The sequence below is a fragment of the Pseudophryne corroboree genome, chromosome 11, assembly GCF_028390025.1.
Source record: "Pseudophryne corroboree isolate aPseCor3 chromosome 11, aPseCor3.hap2, whole genome shotgun sequence".
In the NCBI taxonomy this organism is placed as follows: domain Eukaryota; kingdom Metazoa; phylum Chordata; class Amphibia; order Anura; family Myobatrachidae; genus Pseudophryne; species Pseudophryne corroboree.
Window position 1 is genome coordinate 43,511,322 of NC_086454.1, and position 19,638 is coordinate 43,530,959.

A 19,638-nucleotide genomic window follows, 5' to 3' on the forward strand; every position below is an offset into this window, starting at 1 on the left:
AGTGTGAGTTGGAAGGGAAGTGTCATTAGGTGTGGCGGGGAGCCACGCTATCTAAGGCTGCAGCAATCCAGTGACTTAAGGGGGCTGCTACGCAGTCGTCTCGGCTGAACCACTCCGATTAAATAGCTGGCGCTTTTCCCCGGGCGGCGTAGATATCCGCGTCGCGCCAACGCGGGGTTGCTGCGACCAGGTTTTACTGTTGGCTTCCCCTTACATATTGCTAGTCAATTCCGGTCTGTTTCATGTGGCACTTAAGCTCCACGCGCATTTCCCGGACTTTTAAAAGGCGGCGGTCTCTGCTGTGGTTCATTTCGAACGCATGGTGGGGCCTGTCGGGTGGCTCCTAGTCGGGACTTCATGCTGTCACCGGTGGGGGTTATCCCGTGAAAGGTCGATGGGACCTTTGGGCTTATGCAGGATCTTTCAGATCATTTAGGGGGCATCAGTGAATGATGCTATCCCGGGGGTACATTGTAGGGTGGTTTGCATGTCCTTTGACTCTGCATTAGAGAGGGTCAGATCGTTTGGCAGTGGGACGCTCTTGTGCATATTGGTTGTCAAGTCGGATTTCAACCTCCTTCCTTTGCACCCGTCGGCGTTTCGTATTTTTGCCCATGGGTTGTTCAATTTCTTGCGCATAGTTTGCATTTTTTTAGCACATTCTTACACTGGGTTTACAAGAGGCCTCGGGGGAGCCGGGAATTATGCACTACCTGGAGGAATTTATTTTAACCCCCCCCCGAATTCGGATCGGTATGTTTCTAAACTACTGGCTTGAATGGTTTGAGGTTTTTAGAGTGCCTATTGCGGGGAAAAGACAGAGGATCCTATGTTTTCTCTGGTGTATTGGGGTATTCAAATTATGCACTACCTGTAGAATTTTTCTTTTTACCCTGCCCCATTCGGATTGGTAGGATTTTGCTACACTGCTCGCTTGCATTGTTTGAGGTTGGTAGAGTTACAATTGCGGGTGAAAAGACACAGGGTCCTATGGATTTTTTGGTGTATTGGGGAATCCAAATTGATACTCCGGCGGGTCTTTGCAGGCATACAGAAGATAATATGCGCCGTCTCCATGATGGGGTATTGTTAGCGCTAGTTACAGGCCAACACTCCCTTCAGACGCTATTTAGAGTGAGTTCGCTTGACTTCAATGGCAGGGTGTTTTTGTAGGGATTTAAAAGCGACAGTAGGAATTAGAAGCCTGCGTCATTTTGAGATTATTTTATGGGATTTGTAGGAATTGCGCGTTTGGGACGCCTTTCTTTTCCAATGTAACGAGGTATGTTTTGTAGCTACAACCGGCTGTGCCCAGTATGGTCTTGGAGTTTTGACGGAAGCAGCAGGGACCTTTTCACTTTGGCGCTTACTCCTCGGATAGGGGGTGCGCTGCAAGTTAGCTGGGGGGATTGGATTGTCCATAGCTTAACAGGAAACTGGGGTTGCTCTGCATTTTCCTATTAGGTTGGCATTGGAAGATGGCTTTGGAAGTATGGGACAACTGTCTGTGCACTGAGGAGGTTAGATTTGCGTGTGACGACATGGGCGTGGTCTTTGCCATGAAGAGACAGAGGTCTACTTCCTTGCCGGTATTTAGGGTTCTTGCCAAAATAGTTTTGACACGTTTGTGAACAACATCACATTGCCGCTGGGACCTTTGGCGCTTATTCCTCCGATAAGGGGTGCGCTGCGAGTTAGCCGGGGGATTGGATTGTCCATAGCTTAACAGGAAACTGGGGTTGCTCTGCATTTTCCTATTCGGTTGGCGTTGGAAGATGGCATTGGAAGTATGGGACCACTGCCTGTGCACTACGGAAGTTAGATTGGAGCGTGACGACATGGGAGTTGTCTTTGCCATAATGAGACTAAGGTCTACTTCCTTGCCTGTATTTAGGGTTCTTGCCCAAATAGTTTTGACACGTTTGGTGAACAACATCACGTTGCGAGCCGAACATGTTCCGGATGTCCGTAACAAAATGGCTGATGCCCCCTTTCCCGTTTGAGGGGTTACGCTTTGGCCGGTTAGCTCCCTTGGCACGTTCTTGGGGTGGTCCTGATTCTGTGTGTTAGGTACCTGACAACATATGCAACTTATTTGGCTTTTTGGGGAGCGCTGGAACCATGTCCTGCAGGAAAGGGGCCATAAGGGTAAGACCTTTCCTGAATGAATTTTTGTCTTCGTTTAGCGATTTTATGTCAACGGATCATCGCGTACGTATGTCGGACAGGTGCGTGCGGGCATATCACGCTTTTGCGTCTTCACAGGGAGAGGGACTTTACTACGTCCTTTTCCTGGCGCTGTTTTCTTGTTGAGGTGGGTTTTGGGGTCGCTGGGGAGGATCGGCGCCTCGGACTGAGAAGTTTGCCTTTTCAGGATGGTTTGGCTTATCGTGGTGCGTTCAGGGTGGGCGAGCTGGTGGCTCGCTCCCGTGCTGCAGCTTTGCCCATGCTGACGAGCCAGGGCGTCATACACCCGACGGTTTATGGTGCAAAATTTAGCGTCCCAAGACCGACGTAGTGGGCAGGGGGCGGTGGGTCCGTGTGTGTCGGGCCATTATACGCCGCACTTGCATGGTGGTAGCAGCCAGGGCTCATTCGGGCTTTCTGCCTAATTCGCCTGACGGGGGGCTTGTTCATAGTGACGGTTCCCCACTTACTAGGTACCATTTACTGTCGGTTGTTGGAGCACTGTTTATTGGACCTGGGTCTGTCACCGGTCGATTATGGGACTCACTCTTTCCGCATCGGCGCTGTTTCTGCCGCCGCTGTGGCGGGTTGGTCTGCAGTCGAGATCCGGGCACTGGGTAGGCGGAGGTTTGGTGCAGTTAGATGCTATATCAGGCCTTCCCCTGGCAGTGCGCCCCTTTGAGGATTAGCCGCTCGTCGCAATCGCCTTTGCGATTGTGGGGGCCTTGAGGAATTTTTGTTTTACCATCGGTTTTAATTACGGCTTTTGCCGGCTGACGTATATTTTGTTTTTGCCTCAAGTCAAATTGGGCGACCCAACTCCCCCTCCATCCCCATCATCCTGTCACGGTTAGGTTTTTTCACCCTCATGTTAGGTAAGAGTTTCCACTTATTCATGCCTTTATACACAATTCTTTTACAGGTCGGCGGTTAGATCCGCTAATTGTTTGGTTGATTGGCCATTCTTAGTTTTACTGGCTATCCATTTCATCTGTGGCCAGTGATGTTGAGAGGTTCCCGGAGCTGCAGCCCATGCACTGGCTTGGGGCTTGGGGCCTCTGGTGGGACAGTTTCTGCGAATGGTTGCTGTCGGCTGTGGTTAGTTTGGGTTATACATTTTTTTCTGATTGTGCATTGTGGGGGCAACGATTTAGGGCGTAGGTCTGGCCTAGCAAGCGCTGTGAAATTCGGCGCCATTCTTTGCAGTTGATGACCGACTGGCCTGCTTGTACTGTCATCTATTTGGACATCGTGCCCCGGAGGGTTTGACGAGGAGCTTTTAGCCCGGGTGCGATTGAGCTGTACTGGTCAGATGGGGTTCACCTGTCAGCTGCAGGTCTGCGCATATTTTGAAGACGTCATCTGAGTCTCGAGGTCCCGTTTGTTCGTTGAGTTTAGGGTTTTTGGTGGCGGTGGCAGGTTTGGAGGAACCTGGCAGTTGGCCGGTTCAGAACGGTTATTTAATTTTGATTTATTAGGTTTAATTTGCTTAAGTTTTGGAATTGAGTTTTGGTTAATTTTATAATTTTACTATGGGCAACACCATACCAGGTGAGCCCATATGCTATTAGTTGGGGAGCAGCATACGTGGATCTTGGGGCTGGTGGCCCAATTTTTTATTCCGTATGGGCGGAGTTTAGCTCTGTCCTTACGAGTTGTGTTGTCGCAGGGGTAGTGGCAGGAGGTCTTACCCCTGGCCATGGAGGAAAAGGCAGATGGCCCATAGTTGCATTGGATTCGGGATGGTCAGGGATGGTGGCAGAAGGCCGATCCCTGAACATCTGGGCAGAAGGCACTCAGGGATGGTGGCAGAAGGCCGATCCCGGAACATCTGGGCAGAAGGCCCTCCAACATTTAGGATATTATTTCAATTGTAATTTTGAGATATTTTATTTTCATGTGCTGTCTGCTTTATGCTATGTGTGATAAATATTTTAACCGTTCTTCTCCCCGCCACCTTAGTTAGAGAGGGAGTTTTTCATCCAAGTTTAGATTTAATAGGCCTTCCTCTCAGTCAATAAAAGCCGACCCCTTTCACACCACATTTGGTTGTCAGTGTCATTATTTATTTAGATAAGTGGGCTTGAATGATGTGCGGATGCATCTGGACGTGTGAAGTTTATGGTTTTGAATTAACAGGTGTGCCTTGTCAAGAATCAATCTGTGGAATTGCTTGCCTTCTTTTTTTTTTTTTTTTTTTTTAAACAGACAGTACTTTATTGGAGAACTACACATGTAAATACAAAGTCCATATAATAAACACAAACAGTAGGACATTTAGAGGAAACACACTGTAAAAGCGTAACAAATTATTTCGTAAAATTGAGGGAAAACACAAGATTTATCTCTCAAAAAGAAAAAAAGATACATCATGTAGGGGATATATTTCCAACAACCAGGTAAGCAGTAGATAGATGAAAAAATTGAGAAGTAAATGACATTACTAAAATGGAGGGTGACCAGCCGTAAGTAATTCAATATTATACCATGAGGTCATAGACACTGCTGATACTACGGAGAGTAGAAGGCAGGGATTTGACATGGAGCAACCATATATTAAAGAACTTTTCAGCTTTATGTTCCTTATCAAGAGACATCTCTACCCAGTCCATATGAAATAAATAAGAAACTCGAGGCAGTAATAAAGACAGCGTCAGAGTGTCAGAAGAGATCCACTGAGACAGTATGGTTTTTCTCACAGCTGCCGCAATTTTAGCCAATAATAACAGTTGTCCCAGATGTGGTCTGGTCTATACCGGGGTAGTGTATATGTCCCACAGAGCCTACTCTGGAGTGGGGGTGATGAGAATACCATAAGCATCTTTCATGGGCCCTACACACTTGTCGACCCACCGCTGAGCTGGCCGACGGCGGATACGGCTGGCGGGTGACCGGGGGGGATGTTTCTTCACTCCCCCTGTCACCCGGCTCCATATTAATGAACGAGAACATTCATATCGTTCAGTGTTATCTGCCAGTGTGTAGGGCCCATTAGGTACGAGCACACCGTCAACCAAAATTTGTGAACCTCAGATCAGCTCCACATACAATGAAATATATCAGCATCTGGAGCTGTGTATTTAAGACATTGTGAATCTAGGGAGGCACCTATAAGCATCCTTAATTTCGGGGTATAATATGGTCTATGCAGTAGTTTATATTGCATTTCCATATAGGATACTAATGTCTTATTAAGAAGAACGCAGTAAGAAGAGAGTTAAGTGAAACATTACAAATGGGTATGGTCAAATGGGCCATAGATTTGCCTAAAGTGTCCAAATTAAGCTTTTGTTTGATATAAAAATACAATAATGAAGTGGAACAAACCCTGTCATCTAAAGTTCTGACCAAGGAGTCCAGATAATTGAGGACATTGGGGGTAGCAGAGTGGGACATCACACTGGAAACGCAACTGCGCATTTGGTAATACGAAAATAGGGGTATATTCAATGAAGAATACTTTTCCGTCAATTGGGAAAAGGACAACATTTTCGAACAATCTGCATTCAGAGTGTGATGAACCAGTCGAAGTCCACCTCTTTGCCATGAGGAATGTGTGGAGGAGCCGCTATTGGTGACATGTGGGATTGGGAGAAATACGGTGTTATGTGTTGAAATGCCTAAAATGAGAGTGAGATAGTCATCAAGCTTTGCAGGTAGTCATCAGCAGCAAATTATTGGATATAGTGGATGGGAAGTCAAAGGGTTTCATGTGTAATAAGCTAGTTAAAGCCACAGTAGAGCAGAAGGCCTGTTTCAGCTCAAGGATCGCATAATTAGTTGTGGCGCCAATCCAGTCTACCGCATACCTATAATTTGCTGCTAACGAGTAACTCCATGTACAAGGTAAATTTATACCACCAGAAGTAACAGGTTGGCATAGTTTAAACAAAGAAAAATAAGAATTTACTTACCGATAATTCTATTTCTCATAGTCCGTAGTGGATGCTGGGACTCCGTCAGGACCATGGGGGAATAGCGGGCTCCGCAGGAGACAGGGCACATCTAAATAAAGCTTTTAGGATCACATGGTGCGTACTGGCTCCTCCCCTTATGACCCTCCTCCAAGCCTCAGTTAGGTACTGTGCCCGGACGAGCGTACACAATAAGGAAGGATCTTGAATCCCGGGTAAGACTCATACCAGCCACACCAATCACACCGTACAACTTGTGATCTGAATCCAGTTAACAGTATGATAACAAAAAACGAAGTAGCCTCTGAAAAGATGGCTCACAACAATAGTAATAACCCGATCTTTGTAACAATAACTATGTACAAGTATTGCAGACAATCCGCACTTGGGATGGGCGCCCAGCATCCACTACGGACTATGAGAAATAGAATTATCGGTAAGTAAATTCTTATTTTCTCTAACGTCCTAGTGGATGCTGGGACTCCGTCAGGACCATGGGGATCATTATACCAAAGCTCCCAAACGGGCGGGAGAGTGCGGATGACTCTGCAGCACCGAATGAGAGAACTCCAGGTCCTCCTTAGCCAGAGTATCAAATTTGTAAAATTTTACAAACGTGTTCTCCCCTGACCACGTAGCTGCTCGGCAAAGTTGTAATGCCGAGACCCCTCGGGCAGCCGCCCAAGATGAGCCCACTTTCCTTGTGGAGTGGGCCTTTACAGATTTAGGCTGTGGCAGGCCTGCCACAGAATGTGCAAGTTGGATTGTGCTACAGATCCAACGTGCAATCGTCTGTTTAGACGCAGGAGCACCCATCTTGTTGGGTGCAAACAATATAAACAACGAGTCAGATTTTCTGACTCCAGCTGTCCTTGAAATATATATTTTTAATGCTCTGACAACGTCCAGTAACTTGGAGTCCTCCAAGTCGCTAGTAGCCGCAGGCACCACAATAGGCTGGTTCAAGTGAAAAGCCGAAACCACCTTAGGGAGAAAATGAGGACGTGTCCACAGTTCTGCCCTGTCCGAATGGAAAATCAGATATGGGCTTTTGTATGATAAAGCCGCCAACTCTGAAACTCTCCTGGCTGAAGCCAGGGCCAATAGCATGGTTACCTTCCATGTAAGGTATTTTAAATCTACCGATTTTAGAGGCTCAAACCAATGAGATTTGAGAAAATTCAAAACTACGTTCAAATCCCACGGTGCCACTGGAGGCACTATTGGGGGTTGTATATGTAGTACACCTTTGACAAAAGTTTGTACTTCAGGCACTGATGCCAATTCCTTCTGGAAGAAGATTGATAAGGCCGAAATTTGAACTTTAATGGACCCCAATTTTAGGCCCATAGACAATCCTGCTTGCAGGAAATGTAAGAATCGACCCAATTGAAATTCTTCCGTTGGAGCCTTCTTGGCCTCACACCACGCAACATATTTTCGCCAAATGCGGTGATAATGTTGTACAGTCACTTCCTTTCTAGCCTTAATCAAGGTAGGAATAACTTCCTCTGGAATGCCCTTTTCTTTTAGAATCCGGCGTTCAACCGCCATGCCGTCAAACGCAGACGCGGTAAGTCTTGGAACATACAAGGTCCCTGCTGAAGCAGATCCCTCCTTAGAGGTAGAGGCCATGGATCCTCCGTGAGCATCTCTTGAAGTTCCGGATACCAAGTTCTTCTTGGCCAGTCCGGAGCCACCAGTATTGTTCTTACTCCTCTTTTCCGTATAATTCTCAGTACCTTTGGTATGAGAGGCAGAGGAGGGAACACATACACTGACTGGTACACCCACGGTGTTACCAGAGCGTCCACAGCTATTGCCTGAGGGTCTCTTGACCTGGCGCAATATCTGTCCAATTTTTTGTTGAGGCGAGACGCCATCATGTCCACCTTTGGTCTTTCCCAACGGTTCACAATCATGTGGAAGACTTCTGGATGAAGTCCCCACTCTCCCGGGTGAAGGTCGTGTCTGCTGAGGAAGTCTGCTTCCCAGTTGTCCACTCCCGGGATGAACACTGCTGACAGTGCTATGACATGATTCTCCGCCCAGCGCAGAATCCTTGCAGCTTCTGTCATTGCTCTTCTGCTTCTCGTGCCGCCTTGTCGGTTTACGTGGGCGACTGCCGTGATGTTGTCCGACTGGATCAACACCGGCTGACCCTGAAGCAGCGATTTTGCCAGGCTTAGAGCATTGTAGATCGCTCTTAGCTCCAGTATATTTATGTGAAGGGACGTCTCCAGGTTTGACCACACGCCCTGGAAGTTTCTTCCCTGTGTGACTGCTCCCCAGCCTCGTAGGCTGGCATCTGTAGTCACCAGGACCCAGTCCTGTATGCCGAATCTGCGGCCCTCTAACAGATGGGCACTCTGCAACCACCACAGGAGAGACAACCTTGTTCTTGGTGACAGTGTTATCCGCTGATGCATGTGCAGATGCGATCCGGACCATTTGTCCAGCAGATCCCACTGAAATGTCCGTGCATGGAATCTGCCGAATGGAATCGCTTCGTAAGAAGCCACCATCTTTCCCAGGACTCTTGTGCATTGATGTACTGACACAGTTCCTGGTTTTAGGAGGTTCCTGACAAGTTCGGATAACTCCCTTGCTTTCTCCTCCGGGAGAAACACCTTTTTCTGAACCGTGTCCAGAATCATTCCCAGGAACAGCAGACGAGTTGTCGGGGTCAATTGAGATTTTGGAAGCTTCAGAATCCACCCGTGTTGCTGAAGCACTACCTGGGTTAGTGCTACACCGACTTCCAGCTGTTCTCTGGACTTTGCCCTTATCAGGAGATCGTCCAAGTAAGGGATAATTAATACGCCTTTTCTTCGTAGAAGAACCATCATTTCGGTCATTACCTTGGTAAAGACCCGAGGGGCCGTGGACAAACCAAACGGCAGCGTTTGAAACTGATAATGACAGTCTTGTATCCCGAACCTGAGATACCCTTGGTGTGAGGGGTAAATTGGGACATGCAGATAAGCATCTTTTATGTCCAGGGACACCATGAAGTCCCCTTCTTCCAGATTCGCTATCACTGCTCTGAGTGACTCCATCTTGAACTTGAATTTCTGTATGTACAGGTTCAAGGATTTCAGGTTTAGAATAGGTCTTACCGAACCGTCCGGCTTCGGTACCACAAATAGTGTGGAATAATACCCCTTTCCCTGTTGTAGGAGGGGTACCTTGACTATCACCTGCTGAGAATACAGCTTGTGAATGGCTTCCAAAACCGACGTCCTTTCTGAGGGAGACGTTGGTAAAGCAGACTTTAGGAACCGGCGAGGGGGAGACCTTTCGAACTCCAACATGTAACCCTGAGATATTATCTGCAGGATCCACGGGTCCACTTGTGAGCGAGCCCACTGATTGCTGAAAATCTTGAGTCGACCCCCCACCGCTCCTGAGTCCGCTTGTAAAGCCCCAGCGTCATGCTGATGGCTTTGTAGAACCCGGGGCGGGCTTCTGGTCCTGGGCAGGGGCTGCTTGCTGCCCTCTCTTACCCTTTCCTCTGCCTCGCGGCAGATAAGACTGTCCTTTTGGTCGCTTGTTTTTATAGGAGCGAAAGGACTGCGGCTGAAAAGACGGTGTCTTTTTCTGTTGGGAGGGGGTCTGAGGTAAAAAAGTGGATTTGCCGGCAGTTGCCGTGGCCACCAGGTCCGAAAGACCGACCCCAAATAATTCCTCTCCTTTATATGGCAATACTTCCATATGCCTTTTGGAATCCGCATCACCTGACCACTGTCGCGTCCATAAACTTCTTCTGGCAGATATGGACATCGCGCTTACTCTTGATGCTAGAGTACAAATATCCCTCTGAGCATCTCGCATATAAAGAAAAGCATCCTTTAATTGCTCTAGAGTCAATAAAATACTGTCCCTATCCAGGGTATCAATATTTTCAGTCAGAGAATCCAACCACACTACCCCAGCACTGCACATCCAGGCTGAGGCTACTGCCGGTCGCAGTATAACACCAGTATGTGTGTATATACTCTTCAGTGTAGTTTCCAGCCTCCTATCTGCTGGATCCTTGAGGGCGGCCGTATCAGGAGACGGCAACGCCACTTGCTTTGATAAACGTGTGAGCGCCTTATCCACCCTAGGGGGTGTTTCCCAGCGCGCCCTAACCTCTGGTGGGAAAGGGTATAATGCCAATAACTTCTTGGAAATTAGCAGTTTTCTATCTGGGTTAACCCACGCTTCGTCACACACGTCATTCAATTCCTCTGATTCTGGAAAAGCTACAGGTAGTTTTTTCACCCCCCACATAATACCCCTTTTTGAGGTACCAGCAGTATCAGAGATCTGCAAAGCCTCCTTCATTGCCGTGATCATATAACGTGTGGCCCTATTGGAAAATACGTTTGTTTCTTCACCGTCGACACTAGATTCATCTGTGTCGGTACCCGTGTCGACTGACTGAGGTAAGGGACGTTTTACAGCCCCTGACGGTGTCTGAGACGCCTGAGCCGGTACTAACTGGTTTTCCGGCCGTCTCATTTCGTCAACTGACTTTTGTAATGTGCTAACATTATCACGTAATTCCATAACTAAAGCCATCCATTCCGGTGTCGACTCCCTAGGGGGTGACATCACCATTACCGGCAATTGCTCTGCCTCCACACCAACATCGTCCTCATACATGTCGACACACACGTACCGACACACAGCAGCCACACAGGGAATGCTCTAATCGAAGACAGGACCCTCTTAGCCCTTTGGGGAGACAGAGGGAGAGTTTGCCAGCACACACCAAAAACGCTATAAATGTATATAAACAACCCTAGAAGGTGTTGTTTTTGATATAAGCGCTTTTAATATATCAATATCGCCAAATTATGTCCCCCTTCTCTTTGTTACCCTGTTTCTGTAGTGCAGTGCAGGGGAGAGTCCTGGGAGCCTTCCTCACCAGCGGAGCTGAGCAGGAAAATGGCGCTGAGTGCTGAGGAGAATAAGCTCTGCCCCTTTTTCGGCGGGCTTTTCTCCCGGGTTTTAAGAAAACTGGCCTGGGTTAAATACATACATATAGCCTTAATGGCTATATGTGATGTATTTATTTTGCCACTAAAGGTATTTAATATTGCTGCCCAGGGCGCCCCCAGCAGCGCCCTGCACCCTCCGTGACTGAATCAGTGAGACGTGTAGCAACAATGGCGCACAGCTGCAGTGCTGTGCGCTACCTTCATGAAGACTGAGGAGTCTTCTGCCGCCTGCTTTCCGGACCTCCGTCTTCAGCGTCTGTAAGGGGGATCGGCGGCGCGGCTCCGGGACGAACCCCAGGAGGACCTGTGTTCCGACTCCCTCTGGAGCTAAGTGTCCAGTAGCCTAAGACTCCAATCCATCCTGCACGCAGGTGAGTTGGAAATCTCTCCCCTAAGTCCCTCGATGCAGTGATCCTGTTGCCAGCAGGATTCACTGAGATTTAAACCTAAAAAAACTTTTTCTAAGCAGCTCTTTAGGAGAGCCACCTAGATTGCACCCTTCTCGGACGGGCACAAAAACCTAACTGAGGCTTGGAGGAGGGTCATAGGGGGAGGAGCCAGTACGCACCATGTGATCCTAAAAGCTTTATTTAGATGTGCCCTGTCTCCTGCGGAGCCCGCTATTCCCCCATGGTCCTGACGGAGTCCCAGCATCCACTAGGACGTTAGAGAAACCTGGGTTTTTTACCAGCCCAAATAAAAGTGCTAATTGCCCGGTTTAGTATCTTTAAATCTATAGAATCTGATACTATAGAGAGCAACTGTATAATGCCAGAAATAGGTAATCCCGACCAGCAGGGGGTATAGAAGTGCAATCTGGAGCCAATGTTGGCTATATACAGTGAATCATCCACAAAAAACCCCCCACAATTATAGGTCCCAAGCAACAAATAACAAATATTGGGGGCATGCTGAGTTATAAATTGAGGAAGAGTAAAAGTAGGTAACATCCACTGCACCCCGGTACTGATGGAGCATGTATCAGCTGAACAAAGGAATATTGGCACATACGCAATAAACTAAGATGCAGTGTGAGCTGATAAATACAATAGTCTATGAGCCACAGTTGTGCATTCACCACTGCCTCTGCATGTATCTTTAGAGAGGGGTTGCTGACCTGGTAATCCCCTTCAGTGAGGAGTCCAGGGTGCCAGAGTTGCTGCAGCCTTTGAGGGATAGAGGGAGGGAGCAGGAGTTGGGAGTCGAGTCAGCCAGCAAACCACAAGCTCCAAGAAGCCGGGGTCGCCGCTGACAAAATCCCGCCGGGTGATCAGAGGACAGCGTCTGCTAGGTGTGCACCGCACGGAGGGCCTCAGCCGGCAGTCCCAGGAGCGTGGCAAGGTGAGAGCCGCTAGTGCAGGGGACCAGCCGCCGGGAGTAGTGGTCCGCCGGGAGTAGTGGTCTCAGCAGCAGAGCACACAGTGTCCGTAGGAGGGCAGAGGGGTGACGGCAGGCTGCAGGGACCACCGGATGCAACACTACACCAGCGTGGAGAGGATCCAACATGGCGGCCGCGGGAGAGCTGGAGTTTTACAAACGCATCGATTCCAGGGATATAAGGAAGGTGGAGAGCCGGGACCACCGTCTGCTTACCCACCGCTATCTCAGAGTCATGCCCAGGTGTATTTGGGGCTCCTCACTCAGTGACAAAAGATGTGATTAAGCACCAGCTTTAGTGGGGAGCAGAGAGCCCAGTAAAATGCGGCAAGCAGCAAGGTCCGCCCACGGGAACCCTGCTTGCCTTCTTAATGCATTTGAGACCATCAGTTGTGTTGTGCAGAGGTAGGGTTAGTACATAGTGGACACCCCTATTTGACTACTGTTGTAATCCATATTATGGCACGAACCACTCAACTCAGCAAAGAGAAACGATAGTCCATCATTACTTTAAGACATGAAGGTCAGTCGATACGGAAAATTTCAAGAACTTTGAATGTATCCTCAAGTGCAGTTGCAAAAACCATCAAACGCTATGATGAAACTGGCTCTCATGAGGACCGCCCCAGGAAAGGAAGACCAAGAGTTACCTTTGCTGAAGAGGATAAGTTCATTAGAGTTACAAGCCTCAGAAACTGCTACTTAACACCACCTCAGATTAGAGCCCATATAAATTCTTCACAGAGTTCAAGTAGCAAACAAATCTAAACATCAACTGTTCAGAGGAGACTGCGTGAATCAGGCCTTCATGGTCGAATTGCTGCGAAGAAGCCACTACTGAGGATGAACAGCAAGAGAATTGTTTGGGCCAAGAAACACAAGGAATGGACATTAGACAAGTGGAAATCTGTACTTTGGTCTGTTGAGTCCAAATTTGAGATTTTTGGTTCCAATCGCCGTGTCTTTGTGAGATGCAGAGAAGGTGAGCGGATGGTTTCTGCATGTGTGGTTCCCACTTTGAAGCATGGAGGAAAAGGTGTGATGGTGTGGGGGTGCTTTGCTGGTGACACTGTTGGTGATTTATTCAAAATTCAAGGCACACTTAACCAGCATGACTACCACAGCATTCTGCAGCGCCATGCCATCCCATCTGGTTTGCGCTTACTGGGACCATCATTTGTTTTTCAACAAGACAATGACCCCAAACACACCTCCAGGCTATGTAAGAGCTACTTGACCAAGAAGAAAAAGTGATGGAGTGCTGCGTCAGATGACCAGGCCTCCACAATCACCCGACCTAAACCCAATTGAGATGGTTTGGGATGAGTTGGACCGGAGAGTGAAGGATAAGCAGCCAATAAGTGCTCAGCACCTCTGGGAACTCCTTCAGGACTGTTGGAAAACCATTCCAGGAGACTACCTCATGAAGCTGACTGAGAGAATGCTAAGAGTGTGCAAAGCTGTCATCAAAACAAAAAGGGGGCTACTTTGAGGAATATAAAATATAAAACAGATTTTGATTTGCTTAACACTTTTTTGTTTACAACATAATTCCATATGTGTTCTTTCTTAGTTTTGATGTCTTCAGTATTAATCTACAATGTAGAAAATAATTAAAATAAATAATGATAAGGTGTGTCCAAACTTTTGACTGGTACTGTATATACTATATATATATATATATATATATATATATATATACACACATACATACAGCAGGTAAAATAAGTATTGAGCACATCAACAATTTTCTTAAGAAATATATCTAAGAATATCAATATATGTAATGAAATTTTCACCAAATGTCAGCAACAACCCATGCAATCCACACATACAAATCAAACCATAGATGTCAATTAATTAAGTTATGTGTAACAATGTGAAGTGACACAGGGAAAAGCACTGAACACATGAAATAAGGGAGGTGTAGAAAGACATGAAAAGCCAAGACACCAGCTGACATCTATCAGTAATTATTAGAAAGCAAGCCTGCCCCCTTGTCGGTGCAAATTATTATAAGCTGGTTCGGTCCCAACTGATGGCCTATAAAAAGGTGTCTCATTAGTACCAAGGTGTCACACAAGAAACCAGTGGCGGTTTAAGGTGCGAGCTGGCAGGGCGCACCCACAGTCATCCTGCCTGCACCATGCTGCTGGATGCATTCCCCCCCCCCATTGACCTGCTCACTGCCCCATCCCATGACACTGGGCCCTCATAAAGTGAGTGCCACCGTATAGATCTCGCATGTCACTGGTGGTCAATGTAATAGAAGTATCCCCACAACAGGGGCTCTGCACGGGATCCTGTAAGCAGCTGAGGCACCAACGGGGCTCCTGGGTACTGGGAGCTGTGCCAGGTGGCCAAGGGAGAGGAGGTGGCAGTGTGGGGGGCTGGGCTTCCCAGAGCAGCGCTGGGCATGTCATGATTAGGAAAGACTGGGGATTCTATGCGATGGCAGGCCGGGCGATTTCTAACGGGTCCGCTCCTCTCTGTGTACCTGGTAGAAACATGTGCTGTGGAGATGGATTCACTTGGGGAAGGGGGGGGGGGGGGGAGACACCGCAGGAGGCATGCCTACTGTGGGGGCCCTGCAAAGAAAGTCACATGACCGTCCTTCTCTCACTGCCGGGATGCTGCTGCTGAGTGCTTGTGCATGCTTGCTGCTCCAGGCTCTGGTGAGCTGATGATATCCTGCTCACACCCTAGCACCACGGACCCCCTGCTCAGAGACATGAGCTGCCCCCGGCCCCGCTATAGGTGAGTGTAACAGTGATAGTAACAGGCTGAAATGCTGACATACACACCTATACACAGTGCATATGCAAGAAGTGCAGACTTTTGCCTCACCGCACATCACTGGTTCCTGGCACCCTGGCACCTACTGTACTTGCTCTTAACCTGCAGTCACCAATGTCAGCCCCCTGACACACACCAAGGCAGTAGCTGTACCATGCCCTCCACACAGCTAGCACCACAGCAGTATCCTGCCATAGCACCATTGGGAATGACGGGCCAGGACAGAGGCAGCGGGGCAGATGGCTCACAGATGCACACAATCTCTCTCTCTATAGAAGGGCTTTACCTGGTGCAATGTGTATAAGGGGCTCTACCTGGCATAATGGTTGTAAGGGGCTTTACCTGGTGTAACTTGTGAAAGGGGCTCTACCTGGCGTAACGTGTGTAAGGGGATCTTCCAGGCGTAATGTGTGTAAGGGGATACACCTGGTGTAATGTGTATAAAAGTGGCTCTACCTGGCGTAATGTGTATAAAGGGCTACACCTGGCATAACGGGTATAAGGGGCTACACCTGGCATAACGTGCATAAAAGGGGCTCTACCTGATGTAATTTGTATAAGAGGCTCTACTTGACGTAATGTGTATAAGGGCTCTACCTGGTGTAATGTGTATAAGGGGATTTACCTGGTGTAATGTGTATAAGCGGCTCTACCTGGAGTACTGTATGTAAAGGGCTCAGCTCTACTGTGGTGTAATGTGTGTAAGGACCTCTAACATGGCATAATGTGTATAAGGGGTACTACTATGTGGTGTAATGTGACTTATGGACACTACTGTGCATTGTAATGTGACTGACGGACTCTACTGTGCACTGTAATGTGAATTGGTACTATCTTGTGGCCACGCCCTTCACCATGAAGCAATACCCCAATATATTTGACACCTGTTTTGAATGGTGGGGGGGGAGAAAAGGGGGCGCCAAAGGGAATGTTCGCTCTAGGCGCCGCAAGGTCTGAAACCGGTCCTGAAAAAAACATCTCATGATGGGTAAAAGCAAAGAGCTCGCTCAAGACCTTTGCGCCCTTATTGTTCAAAACATACTGATGGCATTGGTTACAGAAGGATTTCTAAACTTCTGAATGTTCCAGTGAGCACTGTTTGGGCCATAATTTGGGAGTGGAAAGAACATCATTTCACCATAAACCGGCCACGAACCAGGTGCTCCTCGCAAGTTTTCTAACAGGGGAGTGAAAAGAATAATCAGAACAGATGCCCAAGGGCCAAGGACCACTTGTGGAAAGCTTCAGAAAGACCTGGAGTTAGAAGGTACAATTGTTTAAAAGAAAACAATAAGTAATGCACTCAACCCCCATGGCCTGTAGGCACGTTTACCAGGCAAGACTGCACTGCTGATGAAAATACATGTTGAAGCTCGTTAAAGTTTGCTGCACAACATTTGGGCAAGCCTGCGAAATACTGGGAGAATACTTAGTCTGGTCAGATGAGACCAAAATTGAACTCTTTGGATTTCATAATACACCCCATGTGCGGAAGAGAAATGGCACTGCACGTCACCCCAAAAGCACCATACCAACAGTGAAGTTTGGAGGTGGGCACATCATGGTGTGGGGCTGTTTGTGAGCATATGGTACTGGCATACCTCATATGGTTGAAGGAAGGACGAATGGAAAAATGTACCGAGACATTCTTGACAAAATCTTCTGCCATCTGCCAGGATGCTGAAGATGGAACAAGGGTGACATTTCAGCAAGACAATGACCCCAAACACACAGCCAGCAACACTCAATTGGTTTCAAAGGAAGAAAATAAAGCTGCTTGAATGGCCCAGCCAATCACCTGACTTGAATCCAATTGAAAATCTGTGGAAAGAACTAAAGATCAGAGTTCCTAGAAGAGGCCACGGAACCTTCCAGATCTGAAGTGGAAGAATGGGCCAAAATCACACCTGAGCAATACACGAGTCCAGATTCTCCATACAGGAGGCGTATTGAAGCTGCCATTACCATCAAAGGCTTTTGTACAAAGTATTAATTAAATTTCAGTAAGCGTCCGGAATACTTTTTCCCTGTGTTATTTCACATTATTACACATAACTTCATTGATGGACCTCTATGGTCTGATTTCTTTGCATGTGTGGATTGCTGACATTTGGTGAAGATTTCATTACAATAGCCCCAAGAAAAATATGGGTGGTATTCAGTATACCGGCTGTTGGGATCCCGGCGCTCAAAATACCGGCACCGGAATACCGACACCTATTCTCCCTCTTGGGGGTCCACGCCCCCCCCTGGAGGGAGAATAAATAGCATGCACCGTGCCCGCAGCGTGGCGAGAGCAGTGAGCCCGCAAGGGGCTCAATTGGACTCGCCCCGCTGTTGGCATGCCGGTGGTCGGGATCCCAGCTCCAGCAAACCGGCGCCGGGAACCCGGCCACCAGCAAACCATACTACACCCGAAAAAATATATTTACTGAGAAAATTTTTAATGTGTTTATTATTTATTTATTATTATTATTATTATTATTATTAATAATAGTTTCTTCTATATCGCAGCATATTCTGTTGCGCTTATCAATTAGGGCAACAGTAATAGAACAAAACTGGGTAATAACAGACAGACAGAGGTAGGAGGGCCCTGCTCGCAAGCTTACAATCTATAGGGAAATAGGCATTGATACACAAGGATGTGTTCAATACTTATTTTACTATATATACAGTATATATGTACACACAAATGCAGAGCATCAAAAGAGGAAACTCACAGTAAAATAATTATTACATAGAGAAGAAGGAAGTGCTGGGAGTGATTTCATCACTTTGTACCTACCTAGTACTTACATCCCGAGTACATGATTCAGAGATAGACGCAGATCGCTGCATACGCAGCCAAATCTGCGTCCATCTTCTCACATGCTGGGAGACGCCCAGCACAGGGAAAGGCCGTTCACCAAGTGTGACACGCCGCCTCCTGATGCGTCCACAATTAAACTGTGTACGCATCAAACTAAGGTTGACCTCTGGCAGTGCAGCCTGACAGCGCTGTCAGGCCACCTACCGCCATTTTTTTAATCAGAGCAGCTGCATGTGACATGGATCGCTTCCCCCCCCCACACGCACATGCCACGTCGCCACCTTGAGAATGCCCGCCGCTGTCAATCGCAATCGTTCCGCTACCCCCATTGCCTCTGCAGCAACCTCTGTGTATGTGGGGGCCCTCTATGTGTAGGAGCCCTGGGATGACCGCCCCTGTTGCCCCCCCATTAATCCGGCCCTGCATACACTAATAATCACACAGGGCGTAGGGTGACTTACCTGCCCCTAACAGCCATTACATACACTAATAATCACACAGAGCACAGGGTTACTTACCTGCTCCTGTCAGTCATTACATACAGTAATAATCACACAGAGCGCAGGGTAACTTACCTGCTGCTGTCAGTCATTACATACATTAATAATCACACAGAGTGCAGGGTGACTTACCTGCCCCTGTCAGACATTACATACACTATATAATCACACAGAGTGCAGGGTGACTTACCTGCCCCTGTCAGACATTACATACACTAATAATCACACAGCGTGCAGGGTGACTTACCTGCCCCTGTCATTCATTACATACACTAATAATCACACAGAGCAGGGTGACTTACCTGCTCCTGTCAGCCATTACATACACTAATAATCACACAGGGCGCAGGGTGACTTACCTGCCCCTGTCAGACATTACATACACTAATAATCACACAGGGCGCAGGGTGACTTACCTGCTCCTGTCAGCCATTACATACACTAATAATCACACAGAGCGCAGGGTGACTTACCTGCCCCTGTCAGACATTACATACACTAATAATCACACAGAGCGCAGGGTGACTTACCTGCCCCTGTCAGACATTACATACACTAATAATCACACAGGGCGCAGGGTGACTTACCTGCCCCTGTCAGACATTACATACAGTAATAATCACACAGAGCGCAGGGTGACTTACCTGCCCCTGTCAGACATTACATACACTAATAATCACACAGAGCAGGGTGACTTATCTGTCCCTGTCAGTCATTATATACAGTAATAATCACACAGAGCAGGGTGACTTACCTGCCCCCTTCAGAGATATCAGGAGTAAGTAGAGGACATCTGGAGGCTTCATAGTCATGTGAGCCCTTGTAATACTAACAACACACGATCTCTAAGTTGAAGCCGTGTTCCGTACTTTCACTTTTACATCTACAAATATCCCTACAAATATCTGTCTGACACTTCCTGTTAGAGCGCAGGGAGTAACATCACATACAGCAGATCTGCCAGTGTCTGACCTGCATGATTTTCCTTTATGTCGGTCTCTGTATAACACAGATCTGCAGGACAAATTCGATATGTGGACATAGTAAAGCTGAGCCATATACCA

The 19,638-nt window shown here is 47.6% G+C and overlaps 1 protein-coding gene across 1 annotated transcript in view; it reads right to left on the bottom strand.

Moving 5' to 3' along the window:
* Positions 1–19,424, bottom strand: part of LOC134968591 (uncharacterized) — a 78,686-nt gene extending 59,262 nt beyond the window's left edge. Inside the window, exon 1 of the mRNA XM_063944087.1 lies at positions 19,329–19,424. Coding sequence (XP_063800157.1) covers positions 19,329–19,386 — 58 coding nt within the window. The 5' untranslated portion in view covers positions 19,387–19,424. The remainder of the gene's footprint in view (positions 1–19,328) is intronic.
* Positions 19,425–19,638: the final 214 nt, after the last annotated feature.